Below are 19,207 nucleotides of genomic sequence, written 5' to 3' on the forward strand. Positions count from 1 at the left end.
AGATGAAAACGTATTAAATTCCATTTTATAAGCACCTGATAGCCCAGGAACAAAGCAGTAAAAACAAACAGCAATAAAACAACACGTTCTGGAGTAGAGGTTGCCAAGTAGCAACTTACAAATTCTATCAGGCAAGCTATATTTTCTCTCTTCACATAGTGTTTTCAAAAGTTCTGCATTAGCTACTACATTTAAACATTAAAAAGTCTGATGGTCAGTCCTAGTTTTGAGAGCCTGTTAAAACGCCCAAGGCTCCAACAGCACTGGCCTGCATCGCTGGAGAGCAGTGACTGGTGGGTGGAAGCAGCTGCCCCTCCTGGACTAGAACAGCTCCTGGGGTGTGTGGCCAGCCCACCACTACCTCCCGTGGCCCTCCCACCAGCTACTGGTCACTTGCCAGTTATAATCGTATTTGTGCTCTTACTTTTCTTACAGCAAAGAGTTCAATGTGAAACTCTTTACTCTCTAAACCCAGTTCTCAAACTAGTAGGAGAATGAAAGGAAGATCAACAGGACTGTGTGCTTCAAGAAAAATGGTTAGGGGACATACTTCTTTTTGGAAGAATGGTATGGTACAGTGAGTCTACTGTACTACATGGCATCTGGGCAGCTTAATTGTGGTGTAAGGCCTAAGATACACATACTGTATTTTTATGTGCGGAAAGAAACTGACCTTCTTTCATAACATCTTTGGGAAAAATCCCAGCATCAGTGCATCAGATACGATGGAGCCAACAATGTGCTTCTGACTGACACTGAATTCCATATAAACACTACCGATACTTTGGTCCCCGTAAAGGATTTGATTTGCTTATTCCTAGAGAAATGAGTATTTTGGAAAACTCACAAGGCAAGGGATTTGTCACACTTTCTTACGTTGAACTTAATTTACAGCTATGAAAGTGATAACTTAAAATCACGTTCCCACATTGTGGAATTGAAGGCTGACTTAAGAATTCTACATCTATCTTTGGAGTAGTCACGCGAACCTATTTTGTGAGTTGATATTTTTCATGACGAAATGAAATGAGCATGGACCCTCTCTCACACTCTGCCTTGGGTTATGAAGAAAAGGAAGGTACTATCAGCTTATTTTCTGAAGAACATCGTGCATGATTATGTTACCTTGGAATAAAGGGAAATTAAAGCACCGGATGTCTTGGTTTAGAAGGTATTGTTCTGAGTAAATGAATTAGATATATTGTGATATTTTGTCATTCTAGGTAAGTTCAAGCACTTAAAAATCCCCTATTTCTTTGAGTATGTCTCAGGAGCTTTTAAAAGAGAAAAGTAGCCTCTGCTTACAAAGTTATACAACCTTAGAAGAGGCCGACCGTTAAAGAGCAGGTCATGCTGTGTGGACAGAAAAAAAAAAGGGAGGCGGGGAGAGGGAGGGTTAGCAAAGGTCTGAGCATTGGCTCCAGCTTCTCACTCGCTCATTGTCTGAGACTCAACCATGTGCCTCTGACTCTCCCTAAACGGAAGCCTTGGGGACATACCAATAAGCCATGGTCCATCTCATCATCCAGGAAGGAGAGAACGAGCTGGAGGCAAGAAGCTAAGGCACTTCTTTAGACCAATGCAACCCAAAGCACAGGACCATTCCCCTTTTCAGTGTCTGATGTTAAAAGGGGTTACGTTATTCAGACAATATGCCTAAGGCAGGAAAGTTCGAAATAGCCCATCTCACTTCTGCTAACTTAGCATGAACAGCATGAAAATGATACATGAATTATCACAGAAAATTAAGTAATATATCAAAAGAATAATTCCTCATAACCAAATAAGATCTATCCCAGGAATACAATGATAGTTCCATATTAGGAAATTATCAATAATTCATCAAATAATTTGAAGACAAATATAAAGAAAACCATAAGACTGTCTTGCAGGTGTCTGAAAGCAATTGTAATAACTCAACACCTATTTCATATTAAAACACCTTTAAAAAGAAAAAAAGAGAAATGCTCAATATGATAAAGAGAATCTATTTCAAACCAGTTACCAGTAATTCAGTCTGTTGGTAAACGACTAACACTATACCCCTAATAAAAAGAACAAAAGAAAGAGGTCCAGTGTCAACTAAAATATTCAAGGCCTGACCAAGGCAATCAAATATAAACAAGGAGCGAGAACAGGGAACTCTACTCAAGACTCTGTAATGGCCTGTGTGGGAAAAGAATCTAAAGAAGAGTGGATATATGTATATGTATAACTGAGCCACTTTGCTGTACACCGGAAACTAACACAACATTGTAAATCAACTAAACTCCAATAAAAAATTAAAAAAAAAAAAAAGCAGCAGCAGTGAGGGGTACAGAGATGCAAGATAAAAGTATCACCACACACAGATAAAACCCTCTCCCAACGCCCACAGCCCACTCCAGCTACCACCCCATTTCCCTTCTGCCCTTTAAGCAGAACTTCTCAAGAGTTATATATATTCATCGTGTCCACGACTTCACCTTCTCCATTTAACCTCGCTCCGGTAAGGTGTCTCCCTGCGTAACTCCACTGCGACTGCTCTTCCCAGAGATCTGGCCCCTTGCTCGCTCCTCCCACCCCCTCTGGCTCACTCAGTCCCATCCCCACTGCTGCCCCTTAAACATTGCAAGCTTGCTCCCCTCTGGCTGTTCCCTCTGCCTGGAAAACCGGCAGAAATTGACCCAGTCTGTTCCTTCATTTCAGTCCCTGAAGGGCTCTGATCAAAAGCCATCTCCCCAAAAAAAAAAAAAAAAAAAAAAAAAAGCCATCTCCTTAGATGGGATTCTTATCTGCAAAATCACCCTCTGTCACTAGCTATGCCCTTATCCTGCTTTATTTTTCTTCATAACAGTTATCAAAACTGGGCATTATTTTAACTGTTTCTTGACAGCAAAGACTTGGTTACGTTTACTGCTGTGTCCCAAGCGCCTAGAACCCGCTTGGCACGGAGCAGGTGTGCTCAATAACTAGTTGTGTGTTAACTAGTAAATGGATTTGAATGCATGCCTAGGAAATTCAGAAGACTCCTTGAAAAATTATTAATACCAAGAATTCGTGAAGTGGCAGAGTATCAGATAAAGAGGCAAAACCAGTAAGTGTTCTATCAGCAAAACCAAATTAGTATTGATAAATAAAAGCATAAAAAATATCTCATTCACAACAGCCAGAAATCCCACAATTAAGAAAACACATAACTCAATAAAGTATTAAAGAAGATTTGAACACAGAGAGGTACCAACTTTGTGGTTAGGAAAATTAAATACTGTAAAGTTAATATATCACCCCCCAAAATTTTATTGGCTTAATACAACTGCATCAAAATCACAATGGCATTTTTATCTAAGAAGTTGAAAAAATAATTCTAAAGTGCCCTGAAAAAAAACAGTATGAATAAAAAGAATTTTTAAAAATTGCAACGTTAATAATGAGGGTTTACACCTACTCAGAAAGTAAATTGCTTTTGGTGAGCAATCTGATAAATATTAAAAGTCTTAAAATTTGGGATTCTACTCACAAATCTTATTCCAAGGAAATTAAGGATGTTAACAAAGCCACAAAGACTGCTATTTATAAAACCAAAATAACGTACACACTCAACACAAATAATTGGCTGTGTAAATTATGATACATCAGTGCAACAAAATACTATGCAGGTATTAAAATTGCAGCTGAAGGGCTTCCCTGGTGGCACAGTGGTTGAGAGTCCGCCTGCCGATGCAGGGGACACGGGTTCGTGCCCCGGTCTGGGAAGATGCCACATGCCGCGGAGCGGCTGGGCCCGTGAGCCATGGCCGCTGGGCCTGCGTGTCCGGAGCCTGTGCTCTGCAACAGGAGAGGCCACAACAGTGAGAGGCCCGCGTACCGCAAAAAAAGAAAGAAAAAAAAGAAAATTGCAGCTGAAGAGTCTGGATGCTTGGTAAAAATGGCGAGAATTAACTGCATCGGTATATCTACGTACCCTTCTACAAGCCCACTTGTAGACAATAAGGGAATTTAAGAAGATATAAATGGCAGAATAAATGCAGGAGAGAACCTGAGTTTGAGATTTCAGCAAATTTTGGAAGCTGAAAGGGAGAGAAGTAACTGTCTTAAAGCTGACGTGGCCTGAGATAACCAAAGGGGAAGCAAGGTGGTTTGAGTCACAGAACCCAGAGCAGCTTGGGACTGCGAATCACCAAAGGCCACAGGAAGTGAGGGCCAAGCCGAGGGGTGAAAGCGGGACACCGGGTGGAGAGCAGCGCCGCCAGCACGCGCACAGGGACAGCAGACCCCCAGACCTCGGCCCTGACCCAGCAGCGCCTCCTGCCCCCTCAGACACAGGGCTTCGGCCCCGCTTGGGGACAGCAGGGGAGAGAGGGCAGCACGGTGCTGAACACAAGGGGGATAAAGGAAAGTCTAACGTAACAAAGAGTAGGAACCCTGACGCTCCCTGTCCTCAGAGATCAGACGTGTCCTTCTCAAGCAAGCGATAAGAGGATTCCTTCGGGAAAAACCAAATACTCCTAAGACTAGACTGCCCGATACTAAAATGGGAAAGGCGATGGGCATAAGAGTAAAGAAAGAGCACGGACTGTGGGGGCAGACTGTGAGCTCCAATCCCAGCGCTGGCACGTGTGTGCCAGCGTTACTTTAAGCAAAGCACTTAACCTCTTCGGAACCTTTTTAGTTTCCTCCTCTGGAAATGGAGATAGCGGTGTCTATCTCCTGATGCCTTTGTGAGGATTAAATGTGTCAATGACTGTAAAGCCCTCCCTCCATCCCCATAAGAGGATTATACTTCCCCCCCCCCAACTGCCACTGCCCTGAATTTGCAACCCCTCCGTGCAGGTGGAGACTTCCCTGCCCACACTCAGGCCTGGCCATGTCTAGCTTCGGCCAAACGTATGTGAATACACTGAAGTACAACGTATCTAAGCAGAAGCTTTAAAAGCCCTGCACGTTCCGCCAGCTCTCTTCCTCTTTCCCCTCCACCGTGAGAACCGCACGTCCCAGAGAGCTGCTCCTTTAGCCTGGGTCGTAGAACGAGAAGCACAGAAAAGAGCCATAGCAGTAGACCTACGGCCACCTTCAGCTGCCCACGTGAAACACTAGCAAGAAAAAATTGTCTACAATAGAAAACCAGTGAGACTTGGAGGTTGTTTGTTACTGCCGCAAGGTCAACAAACTACAGAGACAACTCTATATTTTTAAGTTCTCAAAAGCTTGTATTTTAGAAGTATCTGGAGAGTGAATCTTTAACAATATTCTTAATCCTAAGAATGTACTTAACCTCTAGTCAAGCAATTGAGGATCGTACCATTTGTGGTGTCTAATGTGAGGGCTTTATGACCAGTTAATGAAGGAAGAGAACTCACATTAACTGATCATCTATAATACACCACACCCTGTGCCATACATGATATTTCATTTAATCCTCATAACAACCTTATAGAGTAAGTTATACTTATACACTTATAAGTGAAGTATTACCAGCCTCCTTAATCAGAAGAGACAAGTAAGGCTCAGGAAACTAAGCGGTTTGTCTGTTCTGGAACCATCAGCACTGTGAGCCTTCCAATTGAGGTGGGCTGTCTCCACACTCATGCCCTTCCACCCCTGCCTTGTACCACTCTTCCATGAGCCTTAATCTTTGTAAGCCACCTTCACCCCCCCCACACCCCCAATCACCTAGCACAACGCATGGCATGTTATAAGTGTTCACAAAAAATACTTACTGAACTAATAAATTGAAGGGAAAACCTCCACCAAAAGACAAAAAAATGCAATTTCCATCTTACAGCATACAGCAAAATAGTGAAAATATAAAAACTTCCAAACTATAGCAAAAAGAAAATAGTATTAAATACACCTGAACAAAGATGGAATTTATAAACTTAGAAGCAGCTGAAGAAATCAGAGTAACAGACCAACAGATTTAAATAGATAAATAAATGAAACTTCAGTGTATCAAATACCCTCCTCCATAATAGGACCAAAGTTAAACAGTAAACTGCATGCCTCAGAAGAAGATTATAGTAAACAGCAGATAATTTTCTGATTATATAAAGCATTTACACAAATACATTTTAAAAAATACTAAGATTTAATTGATCAAACAAGGCAAAGAATATGAAATATTTACACAGAAGGAAACACAAAATTAAACATTTATTATTTAATAATATTAATATTTTAAAAGAATCCTACAGTAGCCAATAAAATATAAAGTAAAAATATATCTTTTTTTCAACTACTTAATGGAAAATTTATCTTTAAATGATAAAACTCAGTGTCAGCAAAGTTACAGTAAAATGTCTGTTCTCATATATTGCTGATGAAAGTATGAGTTAATTCAACTCTCTTGGAAGGTAACTGAAGGTAAAAATAGGTTTAAGCTATTTATACTCTTTGACCCAGTGATTTTACTATGGGAATCTATCCCAAGGAATAACCTTAAATATGGGAAAAGATGGGCATCACTGTTCTGGGGAGGGCAAGACCTGATCTAGGAGTCCAAACAGAACACTGAAATAATCTACGGTGCTCTTCCTTTTCTAGGATATTGAGTCTATTTAAAATTGTGTTGATGAAGACTACACAGTAATATAGGCAAAGAAATTGATTACATTATGATTTAAGGAACACAGAATTCAAAATTGTGCATACAAATTAGACTAGTTTATTATAAAATAAAACACTGCTTACCAATTTTGAGTTTTCTTATATGAAAATTCCTTTATTAACAAAAATGAAAAAAATTTATATGTATTTTAAATGAGTAGAAATAATCTTGGGAGAAAAGATAACATTAAACAGTTGGAATATTTTTGAAAGTCTCAAAATCTTTTCTTATGCAAGCAAATATGCAACACTTCTCAGCAAGCAGAGAGAAGCAGTTTGGTGTACTGGTTAAGAGCAGACTTGGGAACCACACTGAGTTAAATCCTAGCTCTACCACTAGACACACAATTACCATGAAGTTATTTATAACTTTGTACCTCTGTGCCTCCAATTATAAAATGGGGATAAATAATAACACCTACTTCACGGAGCTGTTGGTGAGCATTCAGCAAGTTAATACATGTGAAACGCTTAGAAACAGTGCTTGACACATGGCAAATGTTCTAATATCTGTCCGTTTTTGCTTACATATAAAAAAATATACTGAAAAGGAATTAGTCTTTTTTGCTAAGAAAATGAACATACAGAACTATGAGTTCATTAGAGCCATTAATCAAAATTTAATCAATGTCCTTCCTAATATAAGCTAAGAAAATATTTAAATGCATAAAAATATTCTTTCAGTACCAAGGGGCTGTTTCCTAAATTCCAAATCGAAAATTACTCCCAACATAGATAAGAAAATACAAAAGTATTACCTTGTTGATATCATCTGCTGTAAATCCACTTTGTTCTAAGAGTTCTCTGATTGCTTCTATACATTTATTAAAAAGTGGAGAACAGAGAAGTTCAAATCTTGCTCTGTACACACACATATACACAAATACACATACACACAGAGAAGAGAAGACACAGAAAAAAGTCAAACAAGACATCTTTTTCTTGTGAAGGTTAATGACAAAACCTACTGTGATGAATCTCTTTAGAATACGTTTATGATCAGAACAGGATATTAAACACCCAGCAGTGCAGTATCATGAGGTCAAAAAGTCTAGGTTATCCATCTACAAATGTATGAAGATGTTTAGTATTAAATTCAGATGGAAGATTATCTTACCCATAGCCTGCTTGTAAGCTTTCAAAACACCTAAAAATAAATACTCAGTGTATGGCATTTCTGACAATAAATCTATTGATCCAAATCAAACCATCATTTGGAAATTTTTGCTATTTTTATGTGTTACAGTTTTAAAAAGTTGTTTCTCACTACTTTTCTTTATAGTCTGAGCCTATCCTGCACATAGGTTTAGTTGTTTTGCACCACCTGAGAAGCTTAAATGCTAGCAAATAAAATTAGGAATTCTATTTTCTTCTTTTCTTTCTTAATAAATTCTATTTCCTTCTATTTCCTTATTAATAAGCAAACATATACTGAGTACTTGGACAAACTTAGCACTAAGTTAATATAAAGACTCTGTTGCCACAAAAGAGATTTAAATTCAATTTAACAACTTTCTATCTTTTAGACTGTAGCTTGAAATCTCTCTTAAAAGATCTAGAGAACTTTCTGGAGCCACTGGCTACATGAGAATACTGAGCACTTGAACTGTGGCTAATGCTACTAAGGAACCGAATTTTTAATGTTATTTACCTGTAATTAATTAAAAAGTTTAAACAGCCACAGGTGGCAGTGCTGACCTGGAGTCTTCAGGAAAGCCCAGGGAGACTGAGGAAGCTAAACTACAAGGGCCAGATGAAGAGAGAATTTAACCACACGGAGTCAGTAAAAGCCTAAAAATAATATAATACTGTAATTCTGGACATCTTCACTATGCTTCCAAGTCATCCATTAGCTTGTTGGGAGGTTTAAATTGTGCTAACGGTAGCTATTATTATTGTGAGTAATATGCAATGCCAAATGATAGGATGATAGGACAACGGCCTCCCTTGGACTTCCTGGGTGAAGGTGCAGTCATTTGTAAGAAATGTTTTGGATTATGTAAAAGATATGAGCATTAAAAACAATTTTACGCACATTAAACCTGTGTTTACTAAATGTCATAAAAGCTATTAAAATTTACAATGTTGCCAACGGATGACAGAGCAAATAAAACCAAGAAAGGGATCAGTCCTCAAAGTACTGTGATAGGTAACGGAACTCTGGAGTCAAAAGTAGCTGGGTTTGAATCCAAGGTCTGTCACTTACTAGCTGGATAACCTCGGACAAGAAATGAAACCTGTGTTTCAGCTTCCTCCTGTGTAAAGTAAGGAAAATAACAGTACTTACCTCATCGGGTTGTTAGGAGAATTTGAGAGTTAATACATAGAAAGTACTTAGAATACAGCCTGCCACACAGGGGTAACGATCAAGTTATAGTAAACAACCACTGATACATGTGCAAGCCCCACAAAGAACTAGGGACTATACAGGTGGGACTGCTATTCAGTAAGAGAAACTCGCAAATCTCAAACTTCAAGTCTTCTCTCATCTTTCTTTCAAAGATCTAGGAAGCCCTTTTCACACACTGCTCTTTGTAGCTGTAAAATAACAGGGTAATCACAGCTGACATGATACTTTGAGAACAGTTATTTAGTCTGACAAGAGTTGGACCACAGAAATAAAGACAGGAAAGCTCCCCTTTTATAGAGGGCTAATAAAACTCAAATGAGCAAATGAAAAACCCAAAGTGAGAAAATTATACCTAAATGTGAATACACTTGGAAGTTTTTTGGTTAAGTTTTTTGAACTGCAGTTTTACCTGGACACATTGCAGTCAAAATCTTGACCTTTATACAATGAGTCAAGGAAACAATTGGCACTTCCCAAGGTTGACAAAGAATGTTTTGCAGTGTCAGCACTGTTCATCAGTTTCACCATGGCACGGGCATTTCCTCTCACGTCATGTTTGAAGGATCTAAATTAAAAATACAGTCTTTGAAGTTTAAAAATTACTAGGTCATTTAGAATTTATTGTAACTAAAATCTGGATAATCCCTATTAGGATAACTATAAGCTCATGAATCAATATTAATACCAGATTTTAGTATCTCCAAAATATCCAAAGAAAATTCTCTGCAATTTAAAGAAGCGTCTCAAGAAAAATGAATAACCAATATACTTAACACTTTGAATTGCCGGATTCTGTAACCACAATAATGGACTGTGCTTTGAAGAAGTATAGGAGCCGTCATCTTTTTGCAGATGAGACAAAAGGAGGTTGAAGGAGATTCATGCAACTGGGTCAAGTTTCACCTCACCCCTTACAACCGCAGCATGATTACTGTTTGATGGCACAAAATTATCTGTCCAGCATTAAAAAAAAAAGAACTAAAAGTGCTTCTTCAGAGAAATTTGAAACATAACGAAATACATAAAATTACAGTTCCTCTACCTTCAAGGGGAGTTAATTGTTAAACCTGCTTGCTAAGTGGTGATATTGATGGCCCAACTGATATCAATATCAATTGATACTGATATTTAAACATGTTTAAAAACTGAAATCCGTAGTAAAATTAACAATGCCCTTCCTTGAGTTGGAACACCTTTACAACAAAAAGCAGTATAGGTCTTTATTAAAGAAATGAGAAATTATAACTTTTTCAAGACTTTTTTTTACCCAGTTTAGTCAAACTGATGAAAATGCTATTTCAGCTTCTTTTTAACAGCAGGAGTGTCCCAAATATAACCTTTATATATTTGACTCATGATGTGCCAAACAGGATTAGAATTTTGAATGGAATAATTATATCCAGCAACAAAACTAAAATATTCCTTGTGGTAGTAGATTAGTAATAAAATAAACAGTCTGCAAGACATTCATTTACTGGAATCTAACTATAACATAATCTTCTACACCTGTAAAAACTGTTCAGAAGGTAGTGAGGCCTCAGTGCTTTTACCCTCCTTCATCCAGACATAAAAGCAACCACTGAAGAATTGAGGGAAAAATCCAAGTACACTGCACTGGGCAGCTTGGCCTCTGCTTCCCTGTTTACCAGAACAGACCTTAGAACTTTAGACACAAAAATATCCAGCACACTGGAAAAAACATGTCCTCCTTTGAACGGCAATTTCAAATAAATTAGGAAAAAATTAAACCTGACGTGAAACTTCAATCGAAATATATCATCAAGTCCCTTTATACTCACCTCTGAAACTCAGAAGCTAGGTACTGTGCTAAGGTTTCTGTGAAATGTGTACCTCCAATGTTATTATCAGTGTTTGTTGAAAGAACACGATATATTCCACTGTTAACTTCCATGACACTGATAGATAAGGATGTTCCTCCAAGTTTGAATACCAAAATGTTGCTAAAAAAAAAAAAAAAGATAACATGCGTAAGTTATGAGAGAATCACAGCATTGTAAAGCCAGGTTCAACTTCTTAAACTAACAAGTCACTGTAAATCACATATGAGGAAACTGAAAATCTCACATGAGTAACTAAGTTGTCCATGGTCATCACTCAGTGATGACTTAAGCCTAGAAACCAGATCTTCTGATTTTAAGTCAAAGCTCTTTTTCATTCAGTTGTACTGGTAAAACTGTATTCTTCTGACTAAGTGGAGTTCAAAACACTAACTTTTCAAAGTAAATAAAGAAGAGATTTGTAATTAGAGTGAATTGTAAGAGAATTAAACATAGAAATTTTATGTTAATATTGTCCTTGTTACTACTGCAATAACATGTCCTACAAAAGTAAAACATATGCAAAACTAGGAGCTAATTTCTTATGTATCAAAATCCAAAATTTCTGATATTCTAATTTATATTCTATATTTTAGTTTATCTAAAAAAAATCTCCTAGTAATTTATACATATTAGTTCAATTGTGAGATATGAATGAAATGACACAATTAGGGGAAATTAACACATCTGAATTGATTTCCCTAAAATTACACGATGTGTCAGATCTATTAAGACAAGTTTTATAATTAAATTAGGAGTATGTCTTACTATTTCATTATCAAATGAAGTCTTAATTCCCCATACTGGCTTTTCCCCCATCTCCTGCCAAGACAAATGTACATAAAAGACCTCACTGTTTCTAAGCATGTTTAATAATTAGAATTGGTAGTAAAATTAACAGTGCCCTAGAGCTTCAGTTAGAACTTGGCTGGGCTTATAAATTTCAAATCTTCCTCCACTAAGGGGACAAAGTGTAGGTGATAAGAGAAGGGCGGAAAAGCTCAACCTTTCCTCCTGCCTGTTATATCCTTTCTCTGCTTTCCTAGGACATCTTTCTCATCTATTTGAAAAACTCTAAGTGAGAGTTTCGATGTCTTTCCATCCATAAAGGCTTGGAACCACTGTGCTATATAACAATCTCTACTGAATAATTGCTATAATCTAAAATGTTTTCTGCAGTGAAAAACTTAAAGCTGCAAATACGGTTTTTACCTTTTTCCAGTGGGGGAGTCTTGTCCAATTCCGTAAGCCAAAAGAGCTGCAGATGGTTCGTGGATTAACCGCAAAACATTGAATCCAGCAGCTCTGGCTGCTTCCCTGTGGACAATTTACTTTTAATACATTTAGTATCACACATGTTCAAGTCTACATTTTTAGAAATGCTCTGCTAAAGATTTTATGCAATAGCATATAAGACTTCGCAAGTAGAACATGAAGGGTAATGATCTTTAGAAGCAAGATAACAGGACATAAAAAACAGACCTAAGTCTTTAAGCGTAGATCACTTTCTGTTTAAAATAATAATGTTCTGTGTTTTATTCCCATCCTACCACTAATCTCTTCATGACATTTATTTTTTTTTCTTAGATTCCATATGTATGTGTTAGCATACGGTATTTGTTTTTCTCCTTCTGACTTACGTCACTCTGTATGACAGACTCCTACTAGAGCATGGCCTTGAGGATATGGGGAGGGGGAAGGGTAAACTGTGACAAAGTGAGAGAGTGGCATGGACATATATACACTATCAAATGTAAATTAGATAGCTAGTGGGAAGCTGCCGCATAGCACAGGGAAATCAGCTCTGTGCTTTGTGACCACTTAGAGGGGTGGGATAGGGAGGGTGGGAAGGAGGGAGACGCAAGAGGGAGGGGATATGGGAACATATGTATATGTATAACTGATTCACTTTGTTGTAAAGCAGAAACTAACACACCATTGTAAAACAGTTATACTCCAATAAAGATGTTAAAAAAATAAATAAATAAAAATAAATAAATAAAAAATAAAATAATAAAATAATAATGTTCAGAGTCTATTTCCTTGACAAAGAAAACAACGTGCTTATACTGAGTAAGGAAGAGAAAGCTCTCCAAGTGCTCAAGCTTACAAATTTTAGAAAGAGATTAGGACATATTTATAATACATTTTAGCATTTTCCAACTTCTTTAATTTAGGGTCACAGTTTTAACATCCCACAAGTGCAAGTAAATAAAGCAATTCTCTGCCCCAGAAGCAACTCAGGTGTTCAGCAAAGCCGCATAGGGAACTCTATCCACAGAACAAAAGACTGGGTGCTTGCCAATTACATTTGCATAACAACCTATAAAAACTAAATATAACTTTTTGTTTAGATGTTAATCTAAGGTGAAAAAATAATCGCAAATATTTTCTAAAATTGCTTATTATATAATTCCCAAGTAAGTCTTAATTACATGACACTAAGGCAAAGTGATTCATAAACATCAACTTAACCTGGTAATCAAAAACATTTCCAATCAAAATAGCTAAGAAAGTACATTTAATTTTATGTTCTTTTGACATTTCATAAAATAAAGGAACTATTAATGATTATTACCATAACTTTTTAACACACGATTTACATATGTAAATATACATGTATTTACAAATACAACTTTATTGTGTAAGTTATTTTCAAATGCAATTTTACCTTTCACTATATAGTGATACTGTGAAATCTGTTATTTCCTTTAACTAAGCAAGTAAAAGAAACCCCGTATTATACTTACCCAAGAGCATTTTTTTGTTTTTCTCCAAAATCAAATGGAACAGTAATAACTACATCATTTGCATCTGAGCCCAAGACAGAATGTGCTGTTTCTGCACGTGAAAAAAATATTTTAAAAGTTCACGAAACGTACTGTGGTAATCATGTCATGATATACGTAAGTCAAATCATTACGCTGTACACCTTATACAGTGCTGAATGTCAATGATATCTCAATAAAATGGGAAGAAAAAACATACATAAAAATAAATTCTGATGATACACAAAAATGTCAAGTGATACTCTGAGGTTTGTTAATTTGAGCCAAAGACATTCTCACTATAAGGATTTTCCAATTCACTTGACTGTGCCACCCCAATGATCTTCTCTTGCTCTCTTAAATTGTGTACTACTTTTTTGTGGTTTTGGTATAGTTTGTGGACATGGAACTAAGTACTTTCCAAAGTGCTTTGCTCTTAGGCTTCCAAGTTTCAACCACCTCCCAAATTAGACGCGTTCTTAGACAATGAGCTTCTAATGCACCAATGTGCAGACCAACTACCATGGTGAAAGGCTGCCTTCCATCCCACAAATTCATCGCACATTCCAGAGCTGAATGGAGTAAGCCTTGTCAGTAATCTACTCCAGGATCCCTCAAGTTGCTCCACAGAAGGCTGCTCAGCTCCAAGCCTTCACCTGAAGTGGAGATAAAACCAGACCTACTTAATCTGCCTAAATTACCATGGAGAGTGCACTGTCAATCTTGAAGGAGATACGATATTCACTATTCGCCAAGCTTATTGGCCACTTCATCTTTTTTAAAAAAAATATTTATTTAGGGCTTCCCCGGTGGCACAGTGGTTGAGAGTCCACCTGCCAATGCAGGGGACACGGGTTCGTGCCCCGGTCCGGGAAGATCCCACGTGCCACGGAGCGGCTAGGCCCGTGAGCCGTGGCCGCTGAGCCTGCACGTCCAGAACCTGTGCTCCGCGACGGGAGAGGCCACGACAGTGAGAGGCCCGCGTACTGCAAAAAAAAAAAAAAAAAAAAAAAAAAACTTATTTATTTGGCTGCACTGGGTCTTAGTTGCCGCATGTGGGATCTTTAGTTGCAGCATGCGAACTCTTAGTTGCAGCATGCATGTGGGATCTAGTTCCCTGACCAGGGATTGTATCTGGTCCCCTGCATTGGGAGTGCAGAGTCTTAGCCGCTGGACCGCCTGGTCACTTCATCTTAAGAAGTTTTGAAAATGCTAATTTGGCCCCATCCATTTACATTACTTCTAGGGAAACCAAGGTCAGGGAAAATAAGTCATTTAACCACGGTCACATAGCCAGTTAGTGGCCCGGGCAGGTCTAGCATAATTTAGGTCTCCTCACTGCTCATTCGCTCAATCACCCTGCTTATTAGCCCGAGATCAAAAACCATCTCTAGATTTTTTAAAAGGTCAGTTTTTAAAAAGATCTTTTCTTTTGCTCAATACCTTTCATTTTACTAAATATCAGTCTGGCAACATCTTCTGGGCTGACAAATTTCTTTTCTTCTCCAGTATCTATTTCATATCGTAATTTCCCATTTTTTTCAATGACCTATGAAGGAAATTATGAGTGTGTTAAATAAGGAATGATTTTAATAAAAATACAGTTTCAAATCAACAATTGGCAATTACTTTGTGTAATAGGGAAATAATAATAGAAGCATACTCACTAAACATTTACTATCCCTGATGTATTTCTGAGCCTGTGGATCATCAGAGCTGTCCATAGAGATAAACATAGTTAAATATTTATATCATTATTGTTGACATATAAGTTTTAAAGAAGACTCTATTCTTCAATACCACTCGACAAATATAAAAATATAAACACAATTAAGTTGCTTAATATTTAAAAAAATCTTGCAACATTATGGTAGGTTTAGACGGTAGGAACAAATGGATGCAGTATTTACAACGTTTAGAGTAATTCTATTAAAGTGCTAATCTTCACATTTGAAAGTAAGTAGCTCTTCCTTGTTCTGATCTTACCATCAACAGATGTTATACATTTGGGGATGATTTCCATAATATCAATGATTTTATGTCATATATACTCGTATCTTTGCTCCTGAAGACCCAACCACTGAGATCAAAAGGACAAAAGGACCACAAACTAACGGCAAACCAGAATACCTAACACCATCTTTGCTGCTTAGTTTCTGAATATGAATCAATGCCTGAAACCTGAAAGGACTAAGCAAAAGTATGAATATTATATATGTAAAAGTGCAGAGTACTACAGGTAGATAGATATATAACATCCTATACGAAGTAGGCACTAAACAATGTGTATGGCAACGGAAAAATTAAAACAATGGGTGTTATGTTGCTCAAAATAGTAATGCGAATTAATGCAGAGTACAAAATGTTTTCACATATATTACCTTACTTGATCTTCCCAACACTATAAGGGGCAGAGTCAGTACTTGATCCCAGGCCTTCTCTACCAGGCTAGGGTTTAGACTGCCTCGCGGTGACATGCTACATGACGAAGGTACTTTTGCCGTGAGCAGGGACACGAGTCTGATCTTTGGCTTAATTTCATCTAGAAACGAAGATGAGGTAGACTCTTTAACTAAATCCTTCTTGCACGGGGCAGTGGCTATTCTGCCCAGAGACCAGTCTTAACTGTTTAGTAAGAGCAGGTGAAAATTAACACTGGCTAACTGCTGAAGGGTTACTGAACATCTGAGGACCTAATCTGTGTAAAGAAGGGGAAAATGCCCAAAGTCACATGGCTAATTAATAGAACAACTAGCTGGAATCCAGATCTTTAACGCAAGGTTTAATATTCTTTCCACTAGCCTTCCCCCACCCCCACCCCTTTTCTAAACCCAATATTTATACTAGCTCCTGGATAAATATTTTAAGGGTAAGAAAAAAAAGATTAAGTGTGCCCACAGTAATTTTTTTTTTCCTACCAATACTGTAATTTTGGCGTGACACTTAGTGGTTCTGTTTCCTTTAGAACAGAATTTAAGTCAACCAGGATAATTTCACCAAATAACTATCTATCACTCAGACAAGATAACTTGCCAGAAAAGGATATTTTAATGGAATTTACAGAACTCTTAGAAATGGAAAATTCTTTCTCAATTGCCATGCAGAGAGGGCCTCGCTCAGGTGAGGCCAGAAGCACACGTAGCTCTGAGGGCCACAGAGAGGCCAGACCCTGGAGGTTCACCAGCGGAGAAGCAGAAGGCAGAGAATGGAGGTGACGACAAAAGATCACGGTAGCGCCAGAAAGTAGTGGACTGACCACAGCCAGGTACAGATGACAACTTTATTTGTCCACACCAGGACTGAGTTGCTGAACAGAGACAGAGGGTGGCGGCAGGTTGGCATACACAGCACCGTTTACGCGGAGGGCTTCAGGAGGCAGGCAGAGCATCACTCCTACCATGGTACCAGGGCCTTCCCCCTCCTCCTCCCCACTCCTGAAGGGCCCTGCCCCGCACTCAACAGCACTCACGTACTACCGGGCTTCTTCCCCCCACTCTCCCAGTACAGAGCCTCCAGGCCTGGAAACGTCTGTCTTTACATTCATCTGCCCACTGGGCCCTCACACAGCTCCTGCGAGGTAGCAGGGAGAGCCTCCCACTGGATAGGTGAGGGGCCTGAGGTACAGAATGGTCAGGTGACCTGCCTGCAGACTGACAGGGAGTCACGGCTGGGCCTAGAGCTCAGACAGGATTTCTGGGCCTGTTTCTCTACAGCCTCCCCTTATTACGACTTCTCTCCTCTTCACAAGATTTGGCCTGTTTTTAAAGATTTTTCCCTTTAGTCTTATTCCCAACCTTAAAGTTACTCTGCCCGTTAGATCTGCACACTACTACCTCCCAAGCTCACCTTGACTTCTGCTCTTTAGCACTTCTCTTATCTCAGATAAATCCCTGCCTGTGTACTTTGCTACCGTTAATAGATTAATATAGTACAGGCCTAACTCTTTCAAGTACTTCCCTGTTTTTCCAGAAAGTCTACCTATCTACAGTAGTGTTATCCAGTTGTAACTGACATGGACCCCTCCATGTAAGGGCCTAAAACAACTGAGAAAAAACAATTATATACCTCAACTTCCGTGCCTTAAACATATGCTCCTTTAAAGCACGGAATCTGTGTCTGGGTGTGGTGCTTACAGAAGTTCACGAGTACATTCATAAATATTAATGCCATAGAATGCTTCCTTAAAACACAACTGTTTCCAGGATTTCACATACATTAACACACTGCTGTGACTGAAAATATCGCAATCAGAATTTCACTTTGCCTTTTGTTATGCAATTCGTCTAATTTTTTAGAACTGGAAGGTACGAGAAACGTCACCTAGTACAAACCTCTCATTTTAGAGATAAACCGAGGCACAAACAGGGAAGGTGATCTGCTCAGTATAACAAAGTGTGGCAGCATTCGAATCTGGGGGTCCTGGCTAGATTCCAGTGTGTTCTACCTCGTGCTGCTTCCTACAGAATGGCCCATTCTCCAGAGAAACCTGCCATCTATTCCTGCTCCCCATACGTTCCCACTGTGGTCTGGACCATTTCTCCACCTATTGCTATATCCAGCATTTAGGTAAGCAACCAAGCTGGCAGAATAGAAAATAAAACCTCTCCCAACATGCCTGCACTTTTTTTCCAGCCTCTTGATTAGAGGAAAGCTCTTTACATTCTAAGTCTCCTTTTTGTACTTTCTGAAAGTACTAAATAACCGCTAAGAGCTTTAAGTTAGGTTAATGATGGCCAACAATGGCTTCCCTTCTAGAGTACATTGGAAGCATGGCTCAACACGATCCTATCTCCTCTAGGAACTGTATGTGTTTTGGAGGGAAAAGGGGATGGATTTGTGGAGGGTTGGTGCTTAAAAAGAGTTAGCTATTGCAGGCTGTCCTTATCCACACCACCCAACTGTTCCCAAAGCTGTTCTATTCTACCATATGCCATTAATGAGGTGAACTTTTGTCTGTAACGTTTGAGAAAAAGTGACTTGGAAAGTTCCCTAAAAGAAAAGTTTTCTAGGGCTTACCTTCTGTAACACACTAGACAGAAAAAAGGCTAACAGAGAAGAACAAAATTAGCTAAAAGCATTTGGGAAACTGGTATCATCTGAATTGTTTCCATGAGGTCCAAATGGCAAACCAATGCTAAAGATATATAATTATGCATAATCAAGGAATCTAAAAAATATGGAATGCAAAGAATTTACTTACATGTAATATTTTATGACAGCCAATTTCTTATTATATCAAAGATTATCAATATGAACCAAAACGCACGATTGTGGCTCCCTGTCAGTTGTGAATCAGATCCATAGTGATGAGACTAAGGACTAGTAAAATGGTGGGAAAGATGGTTTGACTATTGAGTGTGTGCTCGTAGGTATGTCACAGACACAGCAGTGAAAATATGAGAAAAAGGTACCAATATGTGTTGTGTCTATATTAGCCTCATGAGCTATAGAGAGATTTAAAGAAGTGAAGATTGTAAACTCCAGGAAGCAGTCAAGTTAAACTAGCAGATTCAAGCAATGAGGTCTTGGTATACAGCCCTAATTCTACACCTTGTCAGCTACTGTGCCTCATCCTAGCCGGACCTCAGCCAAGGTCATATGCTTTAATAACTTACATGTGTATAGTGCTTTTAAACTTGTAAACCCTTTCACATCTATTTAAGCCT

General features: G+C 38.5%; 1 protein-coding gene across 6 annotated transcripts in view; it reads right to left on the bottom strand.

Annotated features, from left to right (window-relative positions):
• The window catches only part of LOC102987091 (heat shock 70 kDa protein 14), a 34,986-nt gene that overhangs the window by 10,171 nt on the left and 5,608 nt on the right, over window positions 1-19,207 (bottom strand). For 2 of the 6 annotated variants that reach the window (XM_007125306.4, XM_028494868.2), the window contains 8 exons: window positions 15,209-15,257; window positions 14,985-15,090; window positions 13,524-13,614; window positions 11,986-12,090; window positions 10,735-10,896; window positions 9,345-9,500; window positions 7,344-7,446; window positions 5,700-5,801 (listed from right to left, as the gene is read on the bottom strand). In XM_007125306.4, coding sequence (XP_007125368.1) covers window positions 5,700-5,801; window positions 7,344-7,446; window positions 9,345-9,500; window positions 10,735-10,896; window positions 11,986-12,090; window positions 13,524-13,614; window positions 14,985-15,090; window positions 15,209-15,257 — 874 coding nt within the window. The remainder of the gene's footprint in view (window positions 1-5,699; window positions 5,802-7,343; window positions 7,447-9,344; window positions 9,501-10,734; window positions 10,897-11,985; window positions 12,091-13,523; window positions 13,615-14,984; window positions 15,091-15,208; window positions 15,258-19,207) is intronic. The other 4 variants (XM_007125307.3, XM_028494869.2, XM_028494870.2 and 1 more) reach the window with 3 other exon arrangements.

Source organism: Physeter macrocephalus, chromosome 11 (genome assembly GCF_002837175.3).
Source record: "Physeter macrocephalus isolate SW-GA chromosome 11, ASM283717v5, whole genome shotgun sequence".
Classification (NCBI taxonomy): domain Eukaryota; kingdom Metazoa; phylum Chordata; class Mammalia; order Artiodactyla; family Physeteridae; genus Physeter; species Physeter macrocephalus.